Source organism: Sphaeramia orbicularis, chromosome 17 (assembly GCF_902148855.1).
Source record: "Sphaeramia orbicularis chromosome 17, fSphaOr1.1, whole genome shotgun sequence".
In the NCBI taxonomy this organism is placed as follows: Eukaryota; Metazoa; Chordata; class Actinopteri; order Kurtiformes; family Apogonidae; genus Sphaeramia; species Sphaeramia orbicularis.
The window spans coordinates 52,197,444-52,224,982 of NC_043973.1; the positions used below are offsets into that span (position 1 = coordinate 52,197,444).

The window sequence follows — 27,539 nt, forward strand, 5'->3', positions numbered from 1 at the left end:
TCTTCTCTATTATCCCAAAAAAGACCTAGAAGAACATTTAGCGCCCCTGACTTTCCCATATTTGATTTGTTATGAACATAATCCAGCTGTTAGCATCATAAATACACTAAAGTACCAAATCTGATTTGTCTAAAAATGTATGAATTTACCAGGATTTTTAATAACAGAAGAGAAAATTAGCTTTTTAAAAAAAAAAAATTATTTTACTGTGAACCCAGATAGACCTTTATTTATTTAATTTGAAAAGTCATACTCTGTTTTCCAAATGAATATTGCCAATTTTTTGGCTTGGACAAAGCATTAGTTTACTTAATGAGTCAGTGCTACAGACCATGATGGCGTTAATTCCAAACAAGACATTTAGGAGAAACAAAGACCAAGACTCTCCAAGAATCTTTAATTTACTTTTAAAACATATTGGCAGGATTCATGTTTTAAGAGTTCATTAACATTTCCGAAATATTAGCTGTTCTTTAGCCACAGGTTGGGGTCTGGGTTTTTGAGGATGAACATGAGGATGAACTTCGGGACACATTGTTGGCGGCATCAGCACTGGGTCTTTTTTATTTCTACACAAATTATGAGCTCATATCTGCGTCTTTGGTGTTGTCAGAAGTACATTTTTGGACCTTTGTCTTGATTTTTCAATGCACATTTGCTATGAGATGCTGTTCTGAATTGTGATGTCACAGAACCCTGGTCAACCTGGTTTGGTGATCAATAAGATGTAGCATTGAGGCCAAGTACAGAACAGTTGTAAAGATTACAGAGAGCACTGGATCTCAGTGGAAAATGACAAGTAATGACATGACTTAAAGCAGGGTGCATCAACTTGTTATAATCAAACGTAAGAGCTTAACTAATGATGTACTGTGGAGTCTAACCTCGTATCAGGCCAAAGTTTAGTGGATGGATTGAGCAGCCACAATTTAACATCCTGACCCAAACAAAACCACCTGGATTTTACTTAATAAGACCATTCCATTGGATTTTTACTGCAGTTATTAATATGTTTCAGTTCTTTAACCCTTTAACTGGTGCATGAGGAGCTTCTCATTCCTACAACAACATTTGGTTTAATAGAGAGAATAAAGATTGGACTGTATTTCAATGGAAAAATGTCACGTGGTCTGACGAGTTCAGATTGACCCTGTGCCAAAGTGATGAAGAGAGATGAATGAAGTGACTACCCATCATGCCTAGTGCCTTCAATATAAGCCTGTGGGGGAAGTGTTCAGTTGGTCAGGTCTAGGTTCATAAAATGAGGTCAGCTGAGCCTGAATATACTGAATGACCAGGTCTGAACATCAGTGGATTTCATTCTATGCTGATGATACCTTCATATTTTGAGATGAAACAACACCAGGATTCAATAGGATCAGATTGGCGAAAGACTGGTTTAGGAGCAGAGGACATCATTTCACACATGGATTGGACACCATTGTCCTAACCTCGACTACACTGAGGATGTTTGAGATGTGGCAGAGAAGAATTTCCACAACAGACCGACTCTACATCATCAATACAAGATCTGGACGAAAATCAATGCAACTATGGACAGTAATTAATATTGTGTCGCTGCATTAACATTTCCATGGCGAATGTGTCCTCTAATTAATCCTGAAGTGGGTCCAGTGAAGTGTTTTTCCAGTCGAATTCATCACACTGAAGGCTGATAATTGCATTGTTCTGTTTAGGTGATCCAGCCCAGATAAGATGGTGAGAAACATAGGTTACCATAGTGTGTATTTTTTTTACCTGTAGTTTGTAAATGCATTTTTTATGGCAATTCATCTTGTGTTTTTTGTAAGTAGGACCCACTGTAATATTTAGGTCTTTAGTTTAAGATATTTACACCATGCAGAAACAGAAGCAGCACAAAAAATGTTCGACACTCCAAATTTCCAGCAGGTGTCATTACAATGATGAAAAGAATGTTTCTGCCGTTTTGTGTTCACATTGTTGGACTCTGATTCTCAGCTGTTCACGTCCCTGTGGAAATCTTCCTGTGTTTGGCGTTCCCTTCCTGGCCTTCAGCTCCGTTTGATGTGGCATCTGCTAATTAACCCTAAACACGTCGGTCCTGCACAGAGATCCATAGTACGCTAGCTAATGATGTTAAAGGGCCGGTAAGTCTTACAGCGTTACAGCCCAAGAGACATGTTTAAATATGGATGACAAAGAATAACACAGGCCTTTTGTCCTTCTGTTTTACAGTCTCTGCAGTCATCCTGAACCTTTCAAGGATGTGGCCGTATCTGACCAGTGTTGGCCTTTGGTGCCAGAAAACTGTCAGTAGCCAGCGTCCAGCTTCACCTCGACCTCCTTTGGACTCGGCATCAGTCCGTCCTGATGCAGCTGCAGAACCAGGGATTATGGTGAGTCATAGTCACTTCATGTTAATCTTAACTTTTTATTGATTTCATTTCTTGGTGTATTTGTTTTTATTCTGCAATAACAGAAGTGGAAATCTAATGTTTGTGAATTAAAGAGTATATGAAGCTCTTCAATATCTAAAGTACACTATATGGACAAAAGTAGGTGGACACATTGAATTCAGGTGTTTGTTTTAATTTCTCTCAACATTGTTTTTTGTTTTGTTTTTATCCATGATTTTAAATGCTCTACCTCTAAATTTCTACAATATTTTTTTTTGTTCTGACTGTAAATAATAATTTTCTACCACAACTAACCATCTACTTTCATCACATCTCACTGAGGAAGAAAAATCTCCCGTTGAACTTTAAGGAAATATTGATGATTATAAACTATATAGACATAAATATTGGGACACATTATGTCTACAGCTGTAAGGTGTCCTGTTGATGCTGGTTTGAGATAAAAACATTAATATTAAAAACTATATCATAACATTTGTCATTATTCTTTTGTATCCCAGACCCCTGTTAGAAAAAAAAACACTTCAATTCAACGTGTCCCAATTCTTTTGTCCATATAGCGTATGTCTGCCAAAAATCAAAAGACACTGGTGGATGTTTTACTGAGATTTTCCACCAACCTATGATAAGTTTGTCAAATACGAGTACATGCTTCTTACTCTTCTCATTTCATTACCATTTATTGTTTTTAGTCAGACTCTTGTTTATAGTTGAATTAGTAGGAATCAGTCATATAAGTTTTTAGATTCAATACAAGGGCGTTGATGCCCTTTTATCTGATACTGCAGTGAACAAACAGTAAAGGGTAGAAGGTGAGATATTTACCCAAAGAAATTTACACTTAGATGTTGATCTTTTAAGTCTAATAACTGCAAGCCAAGAAGAGTTTTATTTCCTAATTTTTAAAGAAGAAAATATATCAGTGTAAAATAAAACTGCTTAATACAACGGCATATTAGGTTCACTTTAGGTGAAATAAAAACATCTTTTGAGTAGGTGTAGAGGGTAATATTTGAAGAGAACAAAAATACATTTATGATATTAAAGTCATATTCAGAGAGAAATAAATCTTGGAAATTCTTTGAGTGCATGACTGCAGATGCACTCTGAAATTTAAGAGATAAAAGGTAGGATATTTTAAAATCATTAATTTGCAAGAATGTACATTTAGGAGGGTATAGAATGATGTCTGATATAAATACAAGTGAACCAGGGTAAAGTAGAAGGGCTGTGGTAAACCAGGGTTTACATCCCCATGAACAATGTCTGTAAATGTAAATATAAAGGTTTATTTTATTATTTGTTAGGTTTTGGCAACAAAACTATAAATTTATAACAGATGAAAACACACACTTTCTCCAATTTTTCTGTTAATCTGCTGCTCAAAACCAGGAAAAATAAACTCAAGGTCAAACTTTACCATTTAAGTACAGTTACATAATTATAGGGAATAAAAACAACAAATAAAACTCTGATATTAAATGTAAAATTGATGAGCCCACAAATATACAATAAAACCCAAAACCTACTCTGCCAAAATAACCTGACAAGCTGTTATGACTGTTTTCAACTACTGTTCAGAAAATATCCGTTTTTTTTCTTGTAAATGAGTGACTTTGCTCCTAAAATTCTTGTGTTTTTTTCCTCAAATATTATCCCCTTTTAATTTTACCCTAAAGTGGCTTTAAATACACTGTTGTACATTAAAATATACCAAATAAACACACCAGTATAAGGTGAAAAAAATGTGCTTTTGGTTATGTTTTCAGTCTGTGTCCCAAAAACTTTAGTTGGATGGGTTGGATTTAAGTTTTTTTTTTTTTCTTTTCCTTTTGATTTCTGGAAACTTTTAAGTATCATATAATATGTTAAGTTCAGTGTTTGTAGGACTTTTACATTGTCACGTCATACATGTTAATGTTATGCCATAGTATGGTCACTTGAAGTAAAAATTAATCCAAATATCAAGTAGGGGAGGGTACAGTTTCAAGAAAAAAAAAAAAACCCTCATTTTTGTGTTTAAAGTCAAATTTACAAGGAAAAAAGCTCTCAAATATATGTGGAAAACAGAATATTGTCTGAAATTGTAAAGTCACAAATTTGCATGAGTTTAAGGCATATATAATGCCTTAAATATGACATTTTATGGATGTGTATGAGGTTTTTAGAAAATGTTTTGACAGACAGACTCTTATTGATGTTTTATTTTTCTGACCAATTTTCAACCTGATGTATATTCACTATTAGAGGTTTCACATAATATAAAATAATATAGTGTTTCTGCAAGGAGAGACCTGGAAAGTATTTGTAACATATCTGGATGACCAAAAAAAAGTTGGTCATATCGAAACAAATCTCTGCAGTTCGGATTGTGAGCACCAGGGGGCAGTAGTGACCATCTCATACTTAATAATAATGACCTGCAGAGAAAAAAAAAAAAAAATTGTACTTTTGACAGTGAATGTTTTTCTTCCTTTTTTTGTTTTCACTTGTCAGATTATTTCATCTGCTGCTGCACTTTTACCAACAAAGTCTTTTGAAGTAGTGTTAGTTGCTGCTTGAACTAAAAGAAAAAGACTGTACTCATTCATCTGATGCATTCTGCTTTATTCTACAGTTACTTTGAAGACAGAGGGAAAACCGAACCACACGAGGTTCCACAGGTCTCAGGAGTCGGTCTGAGAGTTTTACTCCTCTTCAAGTCCTTTCTGTAATGAAACATAGGAAGAGAGTAGACAGAGACAGATTAGTGACAGAGAAGGTAAGGGACTGAAGCGCTCTAAAATGTTGTTAAAGTTTGAAGATGTTGACAAAGACTCTTAAATAACCATCAATATTCCACTTTTAGAAGCAAAGAAATCGTCATTATAACATACCTGACCTGTTTTCTAATCTTTAATATGTAAGTAAGTAAGTTTTATTTATAGAGCACTTTTCACAGACAGGGGGTCACAAAGTGCTTTACAGTGCAAGATACAGTTAAAAGCAATTAAAAATACAGAATAAGATACAGTTTTAAAATGCAATTGAAAATACAATACACAATAAGACTATTTTATCTGTGCCTCCATAGGCAACAGTAATTTTACATAATGAATGTTTACTTTGCTGTCATTCACATCTCAAACTACACAAAGATTCATGGTTTAAAAAAATATATATATTAAGAGTTCATCATACAGGATCATAACACACACTGACCTTATTATAAAATTCCGTGAAGAATTAAAGTGGTTGTATGTAGTATTGATGTTCCAAACTCTTACCAGCAGGGGTCAGTCTGGTTCCAGAGCACACTTAGTTCTCCCAAAACCACCAAGGAATTAATCTTACGTATCCACAGGCTGAAACAGTCCCTGAATACAGTATAAAGCTAATTGTTTCCACACATCTGTATTATGGAATCAACAAGTTTTCCTTTTCAAACTAAAACTCAGACGCTTATTTTAACAGTTGCTCAAAAATAACACTTTCTTATAATATTCACAATAGTTTACATTATAGCTCTGTTTTTAGACAGTAAACATCCACAGTAAAACCACTGGTCACCTCTGTTTTCTGTTCGGTTTGTGTTGTCAGTAGTTGAGCTAAAGATCTGTTTGAATCCAACAAACAAGGTCAGAAGTGTCACAGATTAGTCTGAGCCACAGATCAACAAATGGCAATTTAGCAACGATGAGAACATCCCATAATAACTTTATACCTTCATAATCCTCAGAATCAAACTCACCAGTGTAGAAGATTCACTGACATTTCAGCATCAAACTCCAGTCTTTACATTTACAGCTGAGTCCAGTGGAGAAAACAACAGTGATTGTAGCTTTTATCAGTGAGACAAAGTCTAATCCTTTCTGTTCATGACTTTATAACGAGATTAGTTTTCTTACAAATCAGCAAATATGATAACTGAAATATAAGATTTAAGACATATTGCTTTAGGCTTAGGTTCTCATTCACCTTAAAGCTAAAACACTTGAATAATAAGTCAGATTGCACCAGTTTTATATTTTAGTGTCTGTTGGCTTTGACAGAAAAATACACACAAAATTATAAAATCATATAAAAACTTAATTTTTGTTTTGGTGCATCTTAAATTCATAAAATTTAATGACAATCTGAATAACTCTTTCTGTTTATGTATTAATTATTATTATTTACTATTTTTCTTTTATTTATTTTAATTTTATTTATTTATTATTGATCATATCAACCAGTCCTTTCTTAAATCTATAAAACATCCATAAACAGTACAGAATTTTAACCAGAATATTGTGTCACATCTGTTTTGTGTCAGTTTGTGTTCACATTTTATAGTTTACTTTTAAGGCTCTAAACAATATTTTAGTTTTAATCTCAGGTCAAGAAAATCATATATTAGAAAGTACATCCTGGTTTTAGTTGAGTTGTTTTCTTGTTTTATTCTAGTTATTATTCTATAATATTATTTATTTTATTCTATAATTACTCAGTTAATTCTTTAACACATCATGTTTGTCTCAATATCACTGTTTTATTTGTTTTGCTTTTGATTTGTTTTCTTTATTTTATTAATTTCACTCTTCACATCCCTCAAAATCTCTAATATAGACTAACATGCTATAATTTTTTAATACTTGAAAACAGTTTGAACGGACTAATAATAGCACATTTCCATTAACCTGCATCAAACTAAATCAACATCAAATCTTTATTTTTCTGAATAAAATTATCTATACAATGAATCTGGTCTGATTTATTTGATGTGTTCAAAACCTATATGATAATGAATGTAATTATTCCCACTTTATAAAACATCTCCCAGTTTCTATACTGGTATGTACTCCAGTATAGTGAAGGTACTGAACATCACACAGTGCTTGCGGTGTTGGCGTCTGACCTTTGACCCCACGTCGCGGCTCTTGGCTCTCAGCTTGTTGACTTGGGACTCTGCGATGTCCGCCCTCTCCTCAGCTTCGTCCAACTCGTGCTGCAGCTTCCGGAACTTACTCAGATGGGTGTTGGCCTGTTCCTCCTGAAGGGTCAGACAGAAACACTGATGTCAGAATTATATTGGTGGAAAACACAACGGAGGTCAGAGAAGGGACACGACTGAAACACTGACCTCAACTATAACCTGAAGTTTTAAAAGAAAAAAACAATAGATGCTAAAGTGTGTTTTTAGTCCTGTTTTATTGCCTGAAAATAGGTAAAACAAACACATTATGAAAACTATAGCAGGGCTCCCACAGGGTCTGAAAAACTCTTAAGTCTTGAATTTACAAATCTGCATTTAACACATTTTAATAAGTCTTGTAAGGTATTAAATTTGATATGGTAGGTCTTAAGTTATGTTTCCATAAACTTGTTGCCTATATTGTGTTTAAATATGTCTGTTAAATGTCCAAACTGCAAAGAAAGTAGTCGACTTAGTTCCACGAGTTACAACCTGAAAATTTATATTGAAATTAGGACCCCACAAGTGGTTCCAGGCACAACAAACTCCACCCCTCGCATGTATTATAGCTTATTTTGGCATTGATCCAGCTGATGTCATCATGTCTAGAGGTAGTTCTTTAGCAAGTGTCTTTTAGAGTATACGTACTAACCTTAATGTCAGCCTGGTTACTAACCAACTGTTGTGTTTTGGTCTGTCTGTTTTTTGTCTTCTTGTGCTGTATGTAAAGCTGCTGAATATTTGAATTTCCCTCAGAATTAATAAAGTATCTATCTATCTATGCAGGTGCTGATGTCATATCAGTTGCCTCTATATATGTGCCAAGTTTGAAGTAAATTGAAACAGAATTGATGTTTTTATAGACATTTTAAATTTTGCCCATTTTTTTTTTACCTCCGCCAAGGAGGTTATGTTTTTGTCAGCATTGGTTTGTCCGTCTGTCTGTGTGCAAGATGTCTGTCTGCGCTCTACGAGTGCTTTTCTAGAAAAGACAGCGCAGACCTCCGCCAAGGCAGATCAGTGGCCCCCCCACCCCCGATCACCACCAAAATTTAATCATTTGTTCCTTGTGCCAGTATCAACATTTCCTGAAATTTCATCCAAATCTGGGGCACTGATCTGCCTTGGCGAAGGTCTGCGCTCTCCGAGTGCTTCTAGTTTCATTATAGTTCACACATGGATGAAGTCAACCTTGTTCTTGTTGTCTTCTTTTTGTCGACGCTGGTTTGTCTGTTTGTTTGTCTGTCTGTCTGTGTGCAAGATAACTCAAAAAGTTATGGACGGATTTGGATGAAAATTTCAGGAAATGTTGATACTGGCACAAGGAACAAATGATTAAATTTCAGTGGTGATTGGGGGGCAGGGCGGGGGCCACAGGGGCCCACTGATCTGCTTTGGTCTGCGCTCTCCAAGTGCTTTTCTAGTTCCTCTAAGTAAATAGGAGAAAAAAAGATTTTAAAAAATTAATAAAAATGTTGAACTTTGACCTACTTTTCCCAAAATGAAATGACATCTATTCTGGGTCACTGGCAATCTATAAACCTAATTTGGTATGAATTCAACCAATAGTTTTGTTGCTAAAGTGTTAAAAAACAAACAGTGAAACAAACTGAACCAAAAACAATACCCCTTGCTTCCCCTTGGGGTGGGGTGGGGGGGGGGGCAATTATCTCTAATTTTGCAGCCCCCTGGTGAGAAATGACTTGAAACGGTGGGAATCAAGGCATTGGAGTAAATAAATTAATTTTCCTAAATTCTACGAGTCACAAATTGGCATTAAATTATGCTCTAAGTAGTCTTAACCTCCTAAAGACCCAGCTATGGGTTTTCTGTCCACATTTGTGGACAAGAGTTTCATAGCTTTATACAAAACAAAAAAGAGAAAAGAAAACTGTCCACCACAAAGGACATTCCATAAAAATTTTAAAAATTGCATCTGAAAAAACTGTTGCATCATGATGTTTCCAATATAGGCACTTATTTAATTAAAAACAAAAAAGCTTGTACTTTGCTGGGTCTTCGGAGGTTAAAAAGGTCTAAAAAAATGTTAAATTTAACTTGTAGAAACCTATAGGAACCCTGTTTAGCATATAGTACATTCCTCAAATGGTTACAGACTAAATCTGATAGATTCGAGGGCCATTTTATGCAAAATGTATCAAGAAAAAACGTAAAGTTTATTTGGGAAAAATCCTAAAAATAAAAAGTCATGTAACGTTCTGATAGAGAAAACTTCCAGCAAGAAATCATCGAATTGAATAAATTTAGGCAATAAAATAATGTCTTTAAGGATCATGGTATGATATGGAGCATCCAGTGTTAATATTTTCCCTTGTTTTTAATTATTTTTGTATACGGCTGAAATAGTTCTCTTAAATTTACAGATTTACTCAAAAACATTTTATTTTTTTTCAGACAATGTATGGATTCCTTGTCCCGTAAATAATTGAGTTTCTCCCATAAATGCAGAAAATGTTCAATTTTTTTTTTGTTTTTTTTTTTGTAAATTTATAACATTTCATCTCTTTTTCTCATACATTTTTGACTTAATGTCAGTGAGTATCATTTTTTCTGTCATTATTAATTATAACATTTATTAATTTTTTCTCTTTACGGTTTAATCTCAAACATTTAAATTTTTTTCCAACAGATCTATGAATTATTTGTCTTTTGAATGTATGCCTCAAATTTTAGAAATGAACTTTTTCCTCCCTAAATTCAAAGCTTTAATGTTGAAACTTTCAAATACATTTATGACTCAATAATATCAGAGAATAACAGTTTTCTCTTTCCTAAATTTGAGTTTTGTTTTTTTTTTTACGTTTTAACTCCTGTCTTTGTCAAATCTGAATGTATCTCCCCTGAAGTGGCCTCGATCAGCTGTTTTTACTACGTGCACAGTTTTAATGTGATGTTATCTTCAGTCGATACTTACAGCCTCCTCAGCAGATCTCTTATAGGCCTTGACTTTCAGCTGCAGTTTGTCGACCAGATCCTGAAGACGCACCACATTCTTGCGGTCTTCCTCAGTCTGTATGAACCAAGGGGACAGATGGGAGTCTATTTATTCAGTATGGAGGATTTTCTTAGCAGAGGACATTGTTTGATGCCTGGTTCTGCTGAATACAGTGGATGAAGGTTGTTTATTCAGCATGAAATCACCTGGTACGTGAGCTCCTTGATGCGTCTTTCATATTTCCGAATTCCCTTCACTGCTTCACTACTTTTCTTCTGCTCCAACTCGACTTCATTCTCAAGCTCCCTCACCTGAAAACACCAAGGAAGCATTTATTTAACATTTACTTGATCAAGAGCATAGGTGTCAAACTCATTTTAGTTCCACATTCAGCCCAATTTGACCTCAAGTAGGCCGGACCGGTAAAATAATTGCATAATACCTTATAAATAATGACAACTACAAATTTTTCTTTGTCTTTTAGTGCAAAATGTAAACAGTACAGTAGGTGTAGATTTTTACCTCTATAAACTATCCTTAAACAAATTGTAAATAACCTAAAAATTCACAACTTGAAACAACTTGAAATTTCCGGTTTGTTCATGAATTTGTGAGCCCATGAATGCATCACACATCCATGTAGTAATCATTTCAATACAGTTCCACATTCAGCCCAGTATGATCTTAAGTGGGTCGGACCAATAAAACAATAACATAATAACCTTTAAAGGAGTGATATTTAGCTTTTTTTTAAATAGAATTCTTCATTTTCCAACATTTCCCTGTGGTCAACATGAACTGTAAATGCTCTGCTTGGGTCTGAATTCTTCATTAACTCAACTCCACAGGTCCATCTTCAACCCTATTTCTGAGTAATGACACCAGAAAGGTGGTTTGGAGCGCTGGCCCTTTAAATGCAAATGAGCCACTTGAGGCCCCGCCCCCTCCAGGTTGTTGGCTGTGCTGCTCTGTCCCGTTCAACCAACAACTGAACATTTTAGGTAATGGGCTCCAAGTTTGGACATATTTTCAGTATGGACTACAACCGCTGCTGTTGACAAACAGTTATGTCGAACTCAGAGAAATGTTCGTCTGAAGTCTGGACCTTATATGTGCAAATGTCATGACGTAACTAGTTATAAAACGTAACAAATTAAGCAGGAATTGAAACGGGTTGTAGATATCTACTCGATTTTTGCCAAAATGAATATAAAGATAGCTTTGTAGCACTTGGAGGGTTCAAATTCAAACTGTATAAACTATTAGGGTCCAAATACACAAATAAATGAACCAAAGACTAATAAAAGTGGGTTTAGATAAATATGAGCCCTTTAAGTAATGTCAATTCCAAACTTTTCTCTATAAAGTGAAAAAAGTAAAATCACATAATGAAAATATTTAAGGTCTACAAATTATCCTTCAGAAAAATGTGAATAACCAAGAGCAATGTGAATTTTCTAAAGAAAAATAAGTGAATTTTAACAGTATTCTGCCTCTGTTTATCATTTTCACATGTACATTACAACTTGTAGATCTACAAATACACCAAACATTTAGAAACATTAACTTTATGAGCAATACAACTTGACTGTCAGTGTCTCTTCGCAAATTCATCCCACAGGCCAGACTGGACCCTCTGGAGGGCCGGTTTTGGTCCACAGGCTGTGTGTTTGACACCACTGATCATAGTAAAGACAGCTTCATCTGTAATATAATAAATTAGAACCGAGAGGTTCCTCTTACCCTGGCCTCCAGCTTCTGCAGCTGCTTCTTGCCTCCCTTCATGGCGATCTGCTCAGCTTCATCCAGACGATGCTGTAGGTCTTTGATGGTCTGCTCCATGTTCTTTTTCATGCGTTCCAGGTGAGCGCTGGTGTCCTGCTCTTTCTTCAGCTCCTCCGCCATCATGGCAGCATCAGTGATGGCCTTCTTGGCCTTGTCTTCAGCATTTCTACACTCCTGCACTGCCTCCTCCACTTCGGTTTGGAGCTGGGAGGCATCGATCTCCAGCTTCTTCTTCTGGTTTATGAGGCCAGTGTTCTGTATGAAAGAAAAGTAAGTTGGAAAATGTGGGGAAAAAACTACTTACTTTATCCATTTTAGTAGTAATGTCAAAATGTTTTTCATACAGTTTGTTTTTTTAACTATTTTTGTATTCCTTCAACTTGAGGTATAAACAATAATACCAAATACTCAGAAACTGTGGTATTTTTAACTCTTTAAATGTTTGTAATGTAAACAAATCTTTTTTTAATGCAAAACGCACCAAAAATACTTGCATATTTTTTTCAGTACAGTACATAAAAATTGGATTATTAATTAATTTATTTTCAGCTTGGCATATTTCATTGATTAACAGCAACACTGGTTAACATACATTATTATTTTTTATGCTAGGTCAAAAGTTAAATGCTAAAATGTGTCAATGTGCATTTTTTTTTACTCCCTTGGTAGACGGGTGTTCGTGAAGGAATTTTACATTTACATTTACATTTTACAATGTCCTAATTTTAGTGGCTGGGTCAGAATTTTTAAAAATCATACAAAAATGAACAACTTTTTAATTCTGACTAAATACAAATTGTGAAAAATAGTATGACCTTAAATAACATAATGTGCAAAGTGTGTATAATATGCTCACCTGGATACTGGAAGGTTCAAGACTTAGAAGTATTTCCATAGCACTTTTTTCTGTTAGTGTTTCTATGATTTTTTTCCAGGTATCAGACATTGTGCAATTCAGGAAGATTAGAAAAATCATTTTGTTTTGAAGACAGACTCAATTTAACATTTGCTTTTCTGAGAATGAGGTTTTTTTTTTTAGAAACTGAGAGATATGTGGCGTTTCTCACTGTGAATTCATCAGGAGAATTGATAGAAATCTCCACATCAGACATCTAACTTTTACAACCATATATTTAATAACTAATCAGCATTTTTAATTTAAAAAAAAAAAGATATTTTCTGATTTTTTAATTTATTGGCCATGCAGATGTTCATAAAATAAACATAAAAGGAAATAACAAAACATTGACAACTGGTAAGGTAAATGTGCCTTATTCAGTGATCATAAAAGTTTTTACTACGGTTTGTAAATGACTTTCATCCACTTTTGCACTTTTGATATGATCTAGAAACATGTGGATCTTGTATTATAGCATATTTTGATTATGGTATATATGGCAGATGAGCTCGGATGCTCCATCCTAACTCCTGTACTCGTTTCAGTGGTGTTTGATGTATCACATACAAGGAGAAACATGCAGACAGAAGCTCCATGTAGACTGTTGACCATACCTGTGAGTGCAGTAGCTGCACCCTCTCACTAACATCCAGAAGCTCCTGCTCTGCCATCTTGCGACTCCTCTCAGTTTGCTCTAGAGCAGCTCTCAGCTCCTCCAGCTCTGCCTGAAGGAGGTTGTTGCGTCTCTCAACGATAGCAATGTTCTCTTTGAGATCATCGTTGGCCCGGACAGACTCATCCAGCTGAATCTGGCAATCCTGAAGGGAATGATGTTCAGTACATAGAGTTTACTGTCATATTAAGGTTGAAACACATCACCTCTTGTCCTTTCAGTTTACCTTGAGATGTGCGTGAATAGATTTGAGTTGTTTTTGGGCCTCAGCTGCCTGCCTGTTGGCCTGGCTGAGCTGGATCTCCATCTCATTGAGGTCCCCTTCCATCTTCTTCTTAATGCGAAGGGCCTCGTTCCTGCTGCGACACTCAGCTTCCAGGGAGCTCTGCAGGGTATCGATGGTCCTCTGCAGGTTCCTCTTGGACTGCTCCATCTCCTCATCTTTCTCCACCAGTTTCCTCTCAATATCAGCTTTGATCTGATTGAACTCCAACTGGGCTCTGAGGATCTTCCCTTCCTCATGCTCCAGAGAAGCCTGGTGGACAGCAAAGAAGGCATTTATTAACCCATAAAGACCTAAACATCCAGTGGTGACCAACAGTATCTACTAATCTAAACTGGTTAGTACCTGTTGATCCACTAATCCTATCAATACATGTAAATAATTGGTGCAAAATGTGTTGTTGTTTTTTTTGTTTTGTTTTTTTTTTTTTCATTTTTAAACTTTGAAACAAGTTGTTTTGATCCGTAACAAAACAGGATGGTCAGAAGAGTGACTTTAAGGTCTTAGGCGTTAGAAAATCAATGCCAATATTACCAATATTCAATGAAAATGTGAAAAATTCTGTTTAAAATATAATGTAATGAATGTACACTGACATATAAATTGTAGATTAAATAGCTAAACATCTGATCCTTCTTAACACAAAGACTCAAAGATCCACTGGTGACCGAAATCATTCACTGATCTAAAATGTTTAATACCTTTTGATCCACAAATTCTATTAATATATGTAAATAATTGGTGTAAAGTACAGTTTGTCATCTTTTCATGGTCATTAGATATGACCCATTTGGACATTCATAGGCTCCGTGGTTAGCATGGAAACACCGTCATCTTCTACAACATTGATTCACCAGTAAAACCCATGGAGTTGGATCAATGACAGTGGATGGAAGCTCTGGGCTTATGTTTAGTTAATGATAAAGTTTGCTGAAAATGTCACTTTTTCTTCAGTTTTGTCAGTTTTGATTTACTACTCTTTGAAACTACTCTGAGCTTTTATGAACATCTACATGATTAGTGAATTAAATATAAGAAAATACCTAATTGTCACTGAAAAATGCAAAATACTGTGGATAATATTCTAACAAATGGTGCTAAATCACTTAAACATTAAATAGAAAATTCCTTTGGGAGCTGACACAAAAGTAGCTCTGGGTCTTCATGGGTTCAAATTAGTTATCAAAGAATATGTGTACCTCTGCTTCCTCGAGAGCAGACTGGATCTCATTCTTCTCTTGTTCCAGTTGTTTTCTGAGCTTCTCCAGCTCATGGATGTTTTTTCCTCCCTCACCAAGTTGCTCAGTCAGGTCAGAAATCTCCTCTGAAATATCCAGAAGCATGAATTAGACAGAACTGCATCCATTATCATACATTATACACTGGTGGTAGATTATACCCTGTAAGTTCTTGTTCTCTCTCTTCATGGTCTCCAGATGATCCAGGGACTCTTCATAAGAGTTCTTCAGTTTGAAGAGTTCAGTGCTCAGAGCCCTGGCCTCCTTTTGGGAGCTCTCCAGCTCACACTGAGATTCTTCATATTTCTGCTTCCACTCAGACAAAACCTACAATAACAGAAAATGTAGCAGTGAGATGAAATGTACCAACTGAAGGCAGAATATTCAGGCTAAGGAACGCCACCTCATTACATGAGGTGGTTTCTCCTAACAAATGGAAACACTCCATTTTGATTTGTGTATCTTCCTCAACATAACACAACTGAAAGTGTCTTACCTTCAGGTTTGTTCAATTAGTGACCTTCTTTTTTAGGTATAAATCACAAAGTCAGCTGTTTTACTTTTGAGTTTTCAGCCTCATTTTTTGAAACAAATGGAAATATTATTACCATTATTCAACACATCTCTTTATCGCTGTTTGAATGTTTAATGAAATGCTTATTGAAAACATGATTCTGAGTGGCAGCCGGGAAAAATAGCTTAAAACATATCATTAGCCTCGTAGCATAAAAAAAGTCAGATTTTTTTAGGACATAACCAGTGAAGCAAAATAAAGCAGCAGTGATAGGAAAGTAAACATGCAGATATCACAGCTTGGCCTGAAATATGACTAAGACAGTTATGCTATGAGGCTAATGATCTGCCTTTTAATTGTGTATATTAGACAGTCCAAATGTGGTGGATGGATGAATGTCTGGGTGATCAATTTGTGTGAATGGGACGTTGGAAGTTCAGCAGATCTGGTGCTGATCATTGATGACAGTTCATATTAAACTTCTGAACTGGAAATATTGACCTTGAATGAAAAACCAGCTCAAATGATGAAAACTGCTTCCCTCCAGGTTTTTTACAGTGTGTTTGATATTCAGTTAATCAGATTTAATTATTTATCTATTTATTTCTTTGACTTATATGTTACATTCCATTGTTCTTCAGTTTCAAAGACAGTAAGAAATACATAATGCATTCTGCAGCAACTGATCTATTATTATGCGTTGTATGATCTTGTCTCTGGTTGAGTCTGTGTGTATTTTCATCAACACTGTCATCATTTCCTCCCCAGTTGGGAAAGTGGGCCTTGACAGTTTCTGTTATCCATATGTTTTTGCAGAATGGGGTGATTATCCCCAAGGCCAACCTCCATCCTGAAGACCCTATACTCTTTGACCTTTCACCTTTAAGGCCTCATCTGCTCTTCCTTGTACTTTGTCTTCATAATTCCACTAATGGTCGACATCTGGTGCAGCAGCTACACTGCTACTTATTTATACGTTGGCCAAAACACTTATTTGGTTCTACTTCACCTTGTCAAAGTTTCTTTGCTTCTTGTCCAGAGCAGCAGCAGCAGCATTAGACCTCTCCACATCCACCATGAGATCTTCAATCTCATTCTGGAGTCTGTGTTTGGTTTTCTCTAGAGATGAACACTTAGCATTCACTGCCTCCACAGCCTCCTCAGCCTCCTGCAGACGCTGAGCCAGCTTCTTCCTTTAAAGACATTTTTTTTTAAAGAAATAAATCAACAATTTACATCTTTATCTTACTGCAACACTTTTGTTTGATAGTGACCTTAAAATGAACACTATGACTGGCTGCTCAGTCATCTAACAGACAAACTTTTTGTTCGTCTTACATTTTAGAAGGAACATAATACAAACAAAAGCTGATCTGATAGATGAAGTAAAATGTGCTATGAAAATGTGAAATTATTGAACTCAGATCCTAATATCTTACTTGGCTTCCTCCAGTTCCTCCGTCCTCTGGATGGCATCAGTTTCATACTTAGTTCTCCACTGAGCCACCTCAGAGTTGGCTTTAGACATGCCACGTTGCAGTTCAGCTTTGGCCTCCTGCTCTTCTTCATACTGCTCCCTGAGCAGGTCACAGTCATGACGGGAAGACTGAACTGCATGGGCCAGGGCGCTCTTAGCCTGTCCAGAACAAATACATATAAATGCATTAAACTTCAGTAACAGATAACACTGTCACTATAGTTCTGTTTGAATACTCTAACTACGTCTCACCTTGGTCTCCTCCTCCAGCTGACGTTTAAGGTCCTCAACCTGTTGAGTGTAGGACATTTTTCCTCTGGTTAGCTGAGATACCAAGGAGTCCTTCTCCTCCAGTTGCCTTGAGAGCTCACCTGGTGTTTTGGAAAAGACACAAGGTTATATTTGGTGTCTCAGCTGAACTTGTAACACCAAGAAATTAAGGAATTTTGATGGGGTTTAGTATTAGAATGTTTTCTGTTCAGGGACATTTCCTGACATATAATTGAAATTGAAATGTCTGACGCATATTTAACAATTTCCCAGTATATAATAAAGCAAAACCTTTACCATTCTCTGTCTGAAGCTTTGCTTTTTGCATATTGTAGTCATTGATGTAGCGTTGCGCCTCTTCAAACTTTGTCTTATATTCATTCATCTGATCTTCCATAGTCCTGCAGGTCTTCTCTAGATTTGTCTAAAAATAAAATAAACCTCAATAAAAACAGGCACATTTGTTTTCTTTATGAGCACAATTAGGAAAGTGATGAACAGTGAAGCCCACCTTTGTCTTTGCAATATGTTCCATATTGGAGACCACATCATCCAGCTCTAGTTTGAGCTCACTCTTCTCCTTCTCCAGTTTCTGTTTGACTCTCTGAAGGTTGTCGATCTGCTCCCCCAGGTCAGCGACGCTGTCAGCTTGTTTCTTCCTGAGTGTGGAGGCAGTGGCTTCGTGTTGCAGAGTGGCCTCTTCCAGGTCTCTGCGGAGTTTCTGGAACTCAGCCTCCCTCTTCTTGTTCATCTCAATCTGAGCAGCTGTTGCTCCTCCAGCCTCCTCCAACCTCTCACTGATCTCCTCCAGTTCTCTGGCCAAGTCTGCCCTCTGCTTCTCCACCTTGGCTCGGGCAGCTCGTTCTGCCTCCAGCTCTTCCTCCAGCTCCTCGATGCGGGCCTGTTAAAGAGGGATTATTTAGTTGCTACAAACTATTTAGAATTTATACATGTTTCATCCTAAACATTTACCAGTCCTACCTGTAGTTCCTTCAGTTTCTTTTGAAGCTGAATGGCGATGGCCTGCTCATCTTCTATTTTATTATTGAGCTGACTCAGTTCAAAGTCTTTCCTGTATGTGATCAGTAAGAGTCAGAAAAACAGGAAAACAGCCATCCTGTATGTAAGACTGCAACTAGTAACTAACTCACTTTTTCAGATGCTCTTCAAGTTGTTGCTTGTCATTCTCTATGTCCATTAGACTTTCCTGGGTCAGCTTCAGGTCTCCCTCCAGCTTCCTCTTTGCTCTCTCAAGGTCCATCCGAACCTTTTTCTCTTGTTCCAGTGAACCTTCAAGCTAAAGAACATCATAACACAAAATCAAAATTAATTCTTCAATTTACAAAGGAGAATTCCCTTTCTGACTCGAGTTCATATCCATTGTAGTCTTACGTCATCCACTTGCTGCTCCAGCTTAGACTTGGCCTTGGTCAGAGTGTTGACTTTGTCTTCTTCACTCTGCAGGTCGTCCAGTGTTTGTTGATGAGCTTCCTGTAGAGCTTTCTTTTCCTTCGTCAACTTGGCAATGATTTCATCCAAAGCAGCCATCTCCTCAACCAGGTTTTTAACCTGCAAATCCATCAGTTATTACTGTTAAAAATACAGGTGTTCAGAAGGTTTGCATACATTCTGCATGTTGATACTGTAACAATTTCATACCTTGTTCTCAGTGGCGTGTTTCTCTTTCTCCACTTTAGCCAGAGTTAACTCTAAGTCATCAATGTCTTTCTTCAGCTCAGAGCACTCATCCTCCAGCTTCCTCTTCTTCGCAGTCAGTTCTGCGTTCATCTCCTCCTCATCCTCAAGCCTCTCAGACAGTTCTTTGGCTTTTGCCTCCATCTGAATTTTGTGTTTGATGAGCCCTTCACATCTTTCCTCAGCATCAGCAAGATTATCTTGCTCCTGTTTTGACATAGACGCATATTAAATTATGTTATTATGTTGACATACAGTGGCTACATCAACATTTTGACAGATACATATTACAATGCTGTGTTCAGACTCACAGCTTGAACTTGGAGCTGCAGGTCATTCTTCTCTTGGAGCAGAGAGACCATTTTCTCCTCCAGTTCCTTTCTGCGAGCCTCAGACTTTGCATAAGCCTCTTTCAACTTCAGGAATTCCTCCTTCATATTCGCCATCTCCTTTTCTGCTTCTGCAGATCTCAGCAGAGGTTTGATCTTGAAGTAAAGCTTCATCCAAGGCCAATTCTTGACCCCCATGAAGGCTCGGATGTTCCACTGGATCACCAGCAGTGCATCTCTGTCCAAGTTCAAACAAAGTTATTGGTATCACACAGAGCATAACAATTTCATCATTATTCATAGATTAGATATCAATTCCTTTCTTTGTCCCCTGATTCCTTTTACCTCCTTTCAACGATCTTCTGGAATTCCACTCTTGCGAGCAGCCCCCTGGATCGCGCTTGGATTCCGGTGATGATGAGGGACAAACGGTCATCTCTCATTTCCTCTAGTTGCCCAAGAAGACCAGCTTTGAAGAACACCTTTAGAAGATATAAACAGGATGCAAATATCCACCAGCTGTTATTATGATGAGTTCATAACTGAAGACATTGAGTGTGTTTACATCTACTCTAATATTCCACTATTATTCAGAATAAATCTGTTTTCTAAATTTGACAGGTGTCATGTCAACAGTGTATTCCATTTAAGATATGTGGGATATATCATGTTTCCACTTAGCATGTGTTACCTGATACTTGTCACATTACAGTAAAGGTTAAGCTAAAGTGACATTTGCATGGCTCTGCACTGCTTTGAGCTTACCTTGGTGTGCCCAAACTTGTATTGATTGTGATCAATATCCAGAGACCCGAGCAGTTTCTCAGCTCCCTTCCTGCTGTCGATGAACTGGCCCTCAGGGATGGCAGCAGGATTCAGGATGCGATATCTGCAAAATGTAATAAATAAATAAATAAATAAAAAATCACGATCTCATGTGTATTTACATAATTTTTCTGAGTAGTAAAATATATATAATAACATAGTGTACCTCTGCTTGAAGTCTCCATAGAGGATCCTGTTGGGGAAGCCCTTCCTGCAGATCCTGATTCCTTCCAACACACCGTTACAGCGCAGCTGGTGCATCACCAGAGGATTCTCCATGGCCCCAGGAGTCTTGGTCTCATTAGGGATGATGCAGCGGACAAAGTGGGGGTGAGTAGACCTCAAGTTGGTCATCAGCTTGTTCAGGTTCTCCTGTGAGTGCATCAGGAATCAAAGTCTTATCATTTTCATTACTATTGCAAATATAAGCTATAACATAGAATAGAAGACACTCATACATTCATCTTACCCTGTGCAAAGCAGACACAGTTTGGAAGGATGAACCTTTCTTTTTTCCACCACCTTTCCCTTTCCCACCCTCCTGAGCTAAATGAAATATGAAGCATTGAAGATGTAAACATAAATACATGATTTTGTGCTTCATGTGCCTTTAAACATTTATAATTTCTGGACTTTTACAGTACTTTAACAAAATAGATTGATAAATTTTGTTGATATTTCTTTAACAAACACAAACCTGAGTCTGCTCCAGCATAATTTGCAAAGAGGAAAGACAAAATCTTAAGGTTTGACTTCTGGTAAAGTCCAACCACAGTCTCATTCAGAGGATCCTTGTTCTTCACCAGCCAGTTGTTGATGTTATAATCAACAGTTCCAGCGTAATGCATCAGGGCAAAATGAGCCTCTGGTTTCCCTTTGACGATTCTGGGCTTCTGGAAGTTGTTGGATTTTCCCAGATGGTTGTCGTAGAGCTTAGCTTTAAATGTGGCGTCGGTGGCTTTAGGGAACATGCACTCCTCTTCAAGGATGGACATGATACCCATGGGCTGTGGAGAGAGAAAAGTATGTGTAGTATGTAAAGTATGTGCCTAAACGTGTTCTATTTAATTCATTGTTATTTGGGAAATGTTTTATTTATCTCCTTACCTTTTCAATCAGGTCGATGCAGGCCTGCAGATCCATACCAAAGTCTATGAAGGTCCATTCAATGCCTTCTTTCTTGTACTCTTCCTGCTCCAGCACAAACATGTGGTGGTTGAAAAACTGTTGCAGTTTTTCATTGGTGAAGTTGATGCAGAGCTGCTCAAAGGTGTTGAGCTGTAGTGACAACGTGGACAAACATTAGTACCACTTCTCACAGGGGATACAGAATGGATATCTTTACAACAGAAAAGGACGAAGTTAAGTGATGACTTTGCTGCTTACATCAAAAATTTCAAACCCAGCAATGTCCAGTACACCGATGAAGTACTGACGAGGCTGTTTGGTGTCCAGGGATTGGTTAATTCTCACCACCATCCATAGAAACATCTTCTCATACACTGCCTTTGACAGTGCACCAATGGCATAATACACCTAGAACAGAAAAATAGCAAAACAAATAAGCTTCAAGTAAAATGTTGGAAAATACATGAATTCAACAAATGCTTCAGACTAAAGTCAGGGTTTAATAACTACCTGCTGTACATTTTGACCCTTGGTGACCCACTCATTTCCTACTTTGACTCTTGGGTGACAGAGACCCTTGATGAGGTCGGCAGAGTTCAGGCCCATTAGATACGCAACTTTGTCAGCATCTGGGGGAATAAATGCAAATATAAAACCTCTAAGTATCCATCAGTGAGTCTTGATCTTTAATTTTTCACATCAGAGGCTTTAGATCAGTGGTTCTCAACTGGTCTATCACCCCTCAATGACAAGCCACAACCCAAACTGATAAAAGTTAAACCTCTTAGATTTATTTAACAAAAAGATGGTGTATTTTGGACCTGAGATAATACAGAATAAACCAGTATGCAAACACAGAAGACAAGTTTAATGATGAACCAAACTGACCAGCAGGTGGTGATGCTCAATATGGAAATATTCGCTTTAACACTAAATTAGGTCCATTTTAACCAAAACAAAAATGTGCACTGTTAAAAATTAAAAGTGCATTCAGTCACTTATTGAAGCATTAAACACATTGAAGTTTTTGTCTTCTTTATCTGATGTAGTTGTTGTCATACCTGAGTTTCACCATGAATGGATGAACGGAATCTCTTGAGTCTTCTCTTATGCTGTGAAATGTCTGGTGTTAATTATCATTACAGCGCATTACCACCACCTACTGTTGGGGAGTGTGAATGGACGGTGCTCAAGTCCATAAAAAGTAAAGCACAGGATTTGGTTTATTAACGTTATTTTTTGCCCAGGTAAAGGCCTACAACCCACTGAAAACTGGTTTGAGACCCACTTTTGGGTCACGACCCACTAGTTGAGAATCACTCTTTTAGATGTCTGACCCTCGGTGCCGTCGGCCTCTGCCTGCTCCTCTCGCTGCTTCTGCTTGAACTTCATGTTGCCATAATGCATGATGGCACCAGTCAGCTTGTAAATGCCGTTCTTCTCCTCTTGAGTGAAGCCCAGCACATCAAACGCATCCTGAATGAACAGAAGGATGTTACATTTGATATTTGGGACTATTTTCAACTCCGTATCGGGCCATATGTTGACTGACAGCAGAGCTTTTGTGGATATTTTAGAATATCCCCTCTGAGCCTCCAGGATCCCACATGAACCCACGGTTGACATTTGACATGAAACATCTAATCCAATCTATTCCAAACATTTTCCTTTCATCCAGGGATACTGGGATACATGGTCCCACTGACCTCATGTCTCATAATCCCACAGCAGCAGCTAGAGCGAAAATAATACAATAGAATTCAAGCAATTCGTGCCTCATTCAACATTTGATGACACGCCTATAAAAAAAACTATTAGGTGCACTTTACATTACAGTTTGTAATAACATGGTAATAGTTTGAAATTCAGCAGGTAATAATTAAGTCATACCATGCAATCACTTACGTAATACCAGGTTATCATTGGGAATTAACATTATATCATACAGAAAAAATTATTAGACCATCAAAAGTCATCAGAAACAATGGTTATGCAATCAAGTACTAACTCCTGTGTGTATCATGTGACTAAAACAGACAGAAAAGAAAACATGGAATGCCTAAAAGCACTGTTTTTGTCAGTACAATGACATAGATATTGATGGAAGAAATGAAGTGATTTTGGTTATTATCAAGAAAACATGGAAAATGGATAGATATCAGCTCTGAAATTAAACTCTTATGAGCTATTTTTGTTGTTATCATTATATTTGTCCAAACAAATGTACCGTTAGTATTTGGGTAACATACGACTGGAATTTGTGTGATCATTTGGGACAATAAAGCTGTATGTTTTAACATATTTGTTATATTGGTTCATTCGATGGTGCATCCTCTACTCACATCAGTGGCCATCAGCTCCTCAGCATCATTAATGGAGGCTACGGTCGTCTCTCCTTGGGAGATGAAGGCGTAGTCATAGGGGTTGTTTGTGATGAGCAGCATCTCTGAAAAACAAACAGTTACTTAGATTTTTCGTGACTCTGATACAGTAGCCGACAGTGGTTGTAGTTACAGCTGTTTCCATTTACCGAGCAGCTCAGGTTTTTTCTGGGATAGAATCTGGTAGAAGATGTGATAATCTCTCTCAGCCTTGAGCTGAAAGATGACACGGGACTTTTCCAGCAGATCTGTGAAGACAAGTAATGATGTTTATAGTGGATGATGAATGTGTAAAGTAAAGTGAAGTATAGAAAGTGACACTACTTACATGTTTCAATATCTGCCGAGGCCAGCTTTCCACTGGCAGCGAAGTGAATACGAATGAATTTACCCTGAAACACATGACCAAAGCACATGAATGTACTGTAGAGCAGACAAAATGAACGTTTATGTCACAGAGCGAAACTTACAAATCTGGAGGAGTTGTCGTTCCTGATGGTCTTGGCGTTACCAAAGGCCTCCAAGGCAGGGTTAGCCTGGATGATTTGATCCTCCAGAGTTCCCTGAAACAAGAACACCAGACTAGTTAAAACAGAAGGAACCATTTGAATGAGTCCTCAGTGTTTCTGTTTCTCATGAATTCAGCATATTTACCTTTTTCTCAGAACTGGCATCTTTCTTCCCACCTGCTGCGATGCTGGCGAAGTACTGGATGACCCTCTTGGTGTTGACAGTTTTCCCTGCACCAGATTCTCCACTGAACAAAGAAGTTGGATTCTTTTAATGATCCAGGCCTCAGATAATAGACTAAGTGAATGTGTATGTGAATGTATTTGTGTATGTGTTTGTGACAATGATAAGTAACTATTTACAAAAGATCCAAGGGAATAGTTTTTTTCATACAGCCTTATGCTGATAGGAGGCTGAAGGATAGACTGCTGTGTGGAGAAGGGGTGGGATTAGATAAATTACACCTCCTCCTACACCTTTTTGAATATGCAAACAAAGTAATTTTTTCTTTTAATTTATTCATGTAAATCTGTTTTATCTCTAGGCATGAAAATTGGAACAGAAAAGGAACTCACGTGATAAGGATGGACTGATTTTCTCTGTCTGAAAAGGATAAACGAAAGGATCACGTCAGTCAAACAGGTATCTTTAACGTGTTTTTGTGCAAATATGTAACAAAAAGTGTCCGATACCTGTCAACATGTACTGGTAGGCGTTGTCAGAGATGGAGAAGATGTGAGGAGGAGCTTCACTCCTCTTCTTTCCTCTGTAGGCGATCACTACTTCTTGGTTGTAGACTGGCAGCCACTTGTAGGGGTTAACAGTGACACAGAACAGCCCAGAGTAGGTCTGTCATATCCAGAGGAAGAGGGAAAGACCACAGTGAGGACAGTTTTCAGCTGCTGGGATGTGTTACTGATGACAGAAGAGGACAACGTCTTACGTAGATCATCCACGCTGCGTAACGCTCTTTGAGGTTGAACAGCACGGCGGGCTCATGGAGGAAGGTGAACATCGCCATGTCTTCAATTTTATCAAATTTTGGCGGGTTCTGAGGGTGGACGTCACACTCCTTCACCGTCACAGTCTGCAAACCAAAACACTGTATGAATGTACTGTCGACAGATGCAGAATTTCACATCCTTTTCGTAGGTTTCAGCTGTCTTGGTCACAGATATTTAGTCAGAATTTCCCAACTTTTTCAGTCAACTTAGGCACTAAGTTCTGGAAGTTTTGTCTAACTTTGTTAAAAACTTTGTGGATAAATAGTGCAAAAAATGTTTAAAGGAATACATATGGGTGTCCCCAAAACTTTAGCACAGTGACACAAATTTATATTTTTTTCATGAATGTGATTACTTTGTCAATAAAAGTCTTATATGCTGCTAAAATGCATATATAGTTTTTCAATGTTATCTCAAGCATATGGAAGAAAAATAACTGAAAAAGAATTTTGGCCACAACATTGTTTTTGACCGTTACTGTTACCAAATGCGCATACTAAAATTTGAAAATATAAGAGCAAATAAAACAAGAAAACATCCTAAAGTAATAATTAGATCTAGAAATTTTACGTTTAGTAGATGTGTAAAAGTCTTAGAGCACCATCAGATATATGTTTTAAGTTATATTGAACATACTCAGGTACTTCTCAGTCTCTGCAATAAAATACAACAAGGATATACAGGAAATAAAGCATTCAAAACAGAGGTTTGAGAAAAAGACATTTTCTACGAACCCAAAAGTCAGTTATTAAGGATCAAGACAGCACAGTATATTAAGAATTAAGGTACACTCAACTGGAATACACTGGAAGTACGAGGGCTGTTCAATAAGTTCATGGCCTCACCCAGAACAGAACAACACAGACTGATAATTTATATTTTATTTTTCAACATAATCTCCATTTACAGCAATGCACTTTGTCCATCGATGTTCAAGCATCACTATCCCATCACGAAAGAATGTAACATCCTGTATTATAACAACCAGTATTTCTGGGTGAGGCCATGAACTTACTGAACAGCCCTCGTATCTAAACAGTGTTAAAAATGGAAAAATCAGGAGAAAAAGTGTGTCTTATGAATGCTCTGGATCAGGAAAAGGGTAAAATACAGCCTAAGACTAAAGGAGATTCAAAGCTTGGTGTCATAAACCACAAGTTTATCTAAAAAAACTTCCAGACAGTTGACCTTAGGGAGTTAAAGATGAAGTAAATCCACTCAGATGTCAAATTTTACTCATAGATGACATTTACATCTGAGTGTTTTCACGTCTGTTATAATACTGTGCACATATTTCCTGCCTTTCCTTGTTGTATTTTAATGAGGAGACTGAGAAATAAATATGCAAATGTATGAAAACCCTGCAGAGAACAACGTTAAAGGTGGCCTTCATGACGTCCGCAGAGTCCTCACATATGGACTCAGATCTGGATCTCCCTGACCCCCATATGTGTTTGCATCCTGCTCAGCTGTTCCTGCCGTCGTACTGACCTTCCCTCTCTCAGTCTGAGCGGTGACTTTGTCCCCCTCACGGCTGACGATGGATGCTTTCACGTACTCCTCGTCGGTGTCGGGCACAAAGCATTCCTTCTTCATGTCGAAGGGGCGAGTCTGGGCCTCCAGACGCTCCCGATCCGACTTCCTCAAGTACGGGGCCGCTGGCCCAAACTCCTTCATGGCAGCATCACCCATGTCTCAGCTTGTCTGTGTGCAATAAACCATAGTATTTACTCACAAGCAGCACTGACTTATACATTCTCATATAATTATTATGTTATTAAATTCACTATATGGACAAAAGTATGTGGACATGTTGAATTCAGGTGTTTCTTTTCTAACAGGGGTCTGGGATACAAAACAATAATGACTAATTTTGTAATATAGTTTTATATTGGGATAAATATCATTACATTGGTTAGTTTGGTTTAAATAATTTATCTTTGCTTCCAAAATGCCTCATATCTACATTATAAAAGGGAAGTAGACTCTGTCTGAGTGTCTCGGGCATCACACAAAATCCGTACAGAGCTGACAGCTGCAGTTTGGCATATTAATGTATTTTTGGTCAAGGAAGAGACTAGCAAAAATGGCAAGTTGATAGGACCAATATTTTGGAATACAATGGCCTTACAAATGCCCGGAATCATCACTGAAGTGGGTTATCTAGCAACAGATAAACAATAGGGCCACATTGCCATGGTGTCAAATTTCATGTGCAGAAATAGACATGCCATTTGAGAG

General features: G+C 37.3%; 1 protein-coding gene and 1 long non-coding RNA gene across 2 annotated transcripts; one reads left to right on the top strand and one right to left on the bottom strand.

Annotated features, from left to right (window-relative positions):
- Nucleotides 1–1,843: 1,843 nt before the first annotated feature.
- LOC115436665 (uncharacterized) lies at nucleotides 1,844–7,075 on the top strand. The gene is made up of 3 exons (XR_003937860.1): nucleotides 1,844–2,129; nucleotides 2,218–2,378; nucleotides 5,017–7,075. It is a non-coding gene; the product is annotated as an uncharacterized LOC115436665 (long non-coding RNA).
- LOC115436654 (myosin-7) lies at nucleotides 5,087–26,990 on the bottom strand. The gene is made up of 37 exons (XM_030159557.1): nucleotides 26,790–26,990; nucleotides 25,238–25,381; nucleotides 24,987–25,143; nucleotides 24,870–24,897; nucleotides 24,439–24,541; nucleotides 24,255–24,347; nucleotides 24,113–24,176; nucleotides 23,934–24,032; nucleotides 23,746–23,849; nucleotides 22,741–22,879; nucleotides 21,914–22,032; nucleotides 21,662–21,811; nucleotides 21,383–21,553; nucleotides 20,973–21,282; nucleotides 20,745–20,821; nucleotides 20,442–20,647; nucleotides 20,216–20,339; nucleotides 19,796–19,932; nucleotides 19,433–19,688; nucleotides 19,086–19,328; nucleotides 18,819–18,995; nucleotides 18,578–18,723; nucleotides 18,408–18,498; nucleotides 17,938–18,327; nucleotides 17,724–17,850; nucleotides 17,409–17,527; nucleotides 17,119–17,315; nucleotides 16,689–16,872; nucleotides 15,327–15,492; nucleotides 15,127–15,251; nucleotides 13,871–14,179; nucleotides 13,586–13,789; nucleotides 12,032–12,328; nucleotides 10,495–10,599; nucleotides 10,268–10,363; nucleotides 7,276–7,410; nucleotides 5,087–5,107 (listed from the first exon to the last, which is right to left on the bottom strand). Exons 1-37 carry the CDS (start codon nucleotides 26,988–26,990, stop codon nucleotides 5,087–5,089), a joined length of 5,814 nt encoding a protein of 1,937 aa, XP_030015417.1.
- Between the last annotated feature and the right edge of the window lie 549 nt (nucleotides 26,991–27,539).

Excerpts from the sequence above, each read along its gene's own strand:
- LOC115436654 (XM_030159557.1), bottom strand. The coding sequence starts at position 26,990 with ATGGGTGATGCTGCCATGAAGGAGTTTGGGCCAGCGGCCCCGTACTTG. Across the intron at positions 17,851-17,937 it reads AACATATTGCAAAGACAAAG|ACAAATCTAGAGAAGACCTG; the intron begins GTGGGCTTCACT and ends TTTTATTTTTAG. Across the intron at positions 10,364-10,494 it reads TCAAGGAGCTCACGTACCAG|ACTGAGGAAGACCGCAAGAA; the intron begins GTGATTTCATGC and ends TGGTTCATACAG.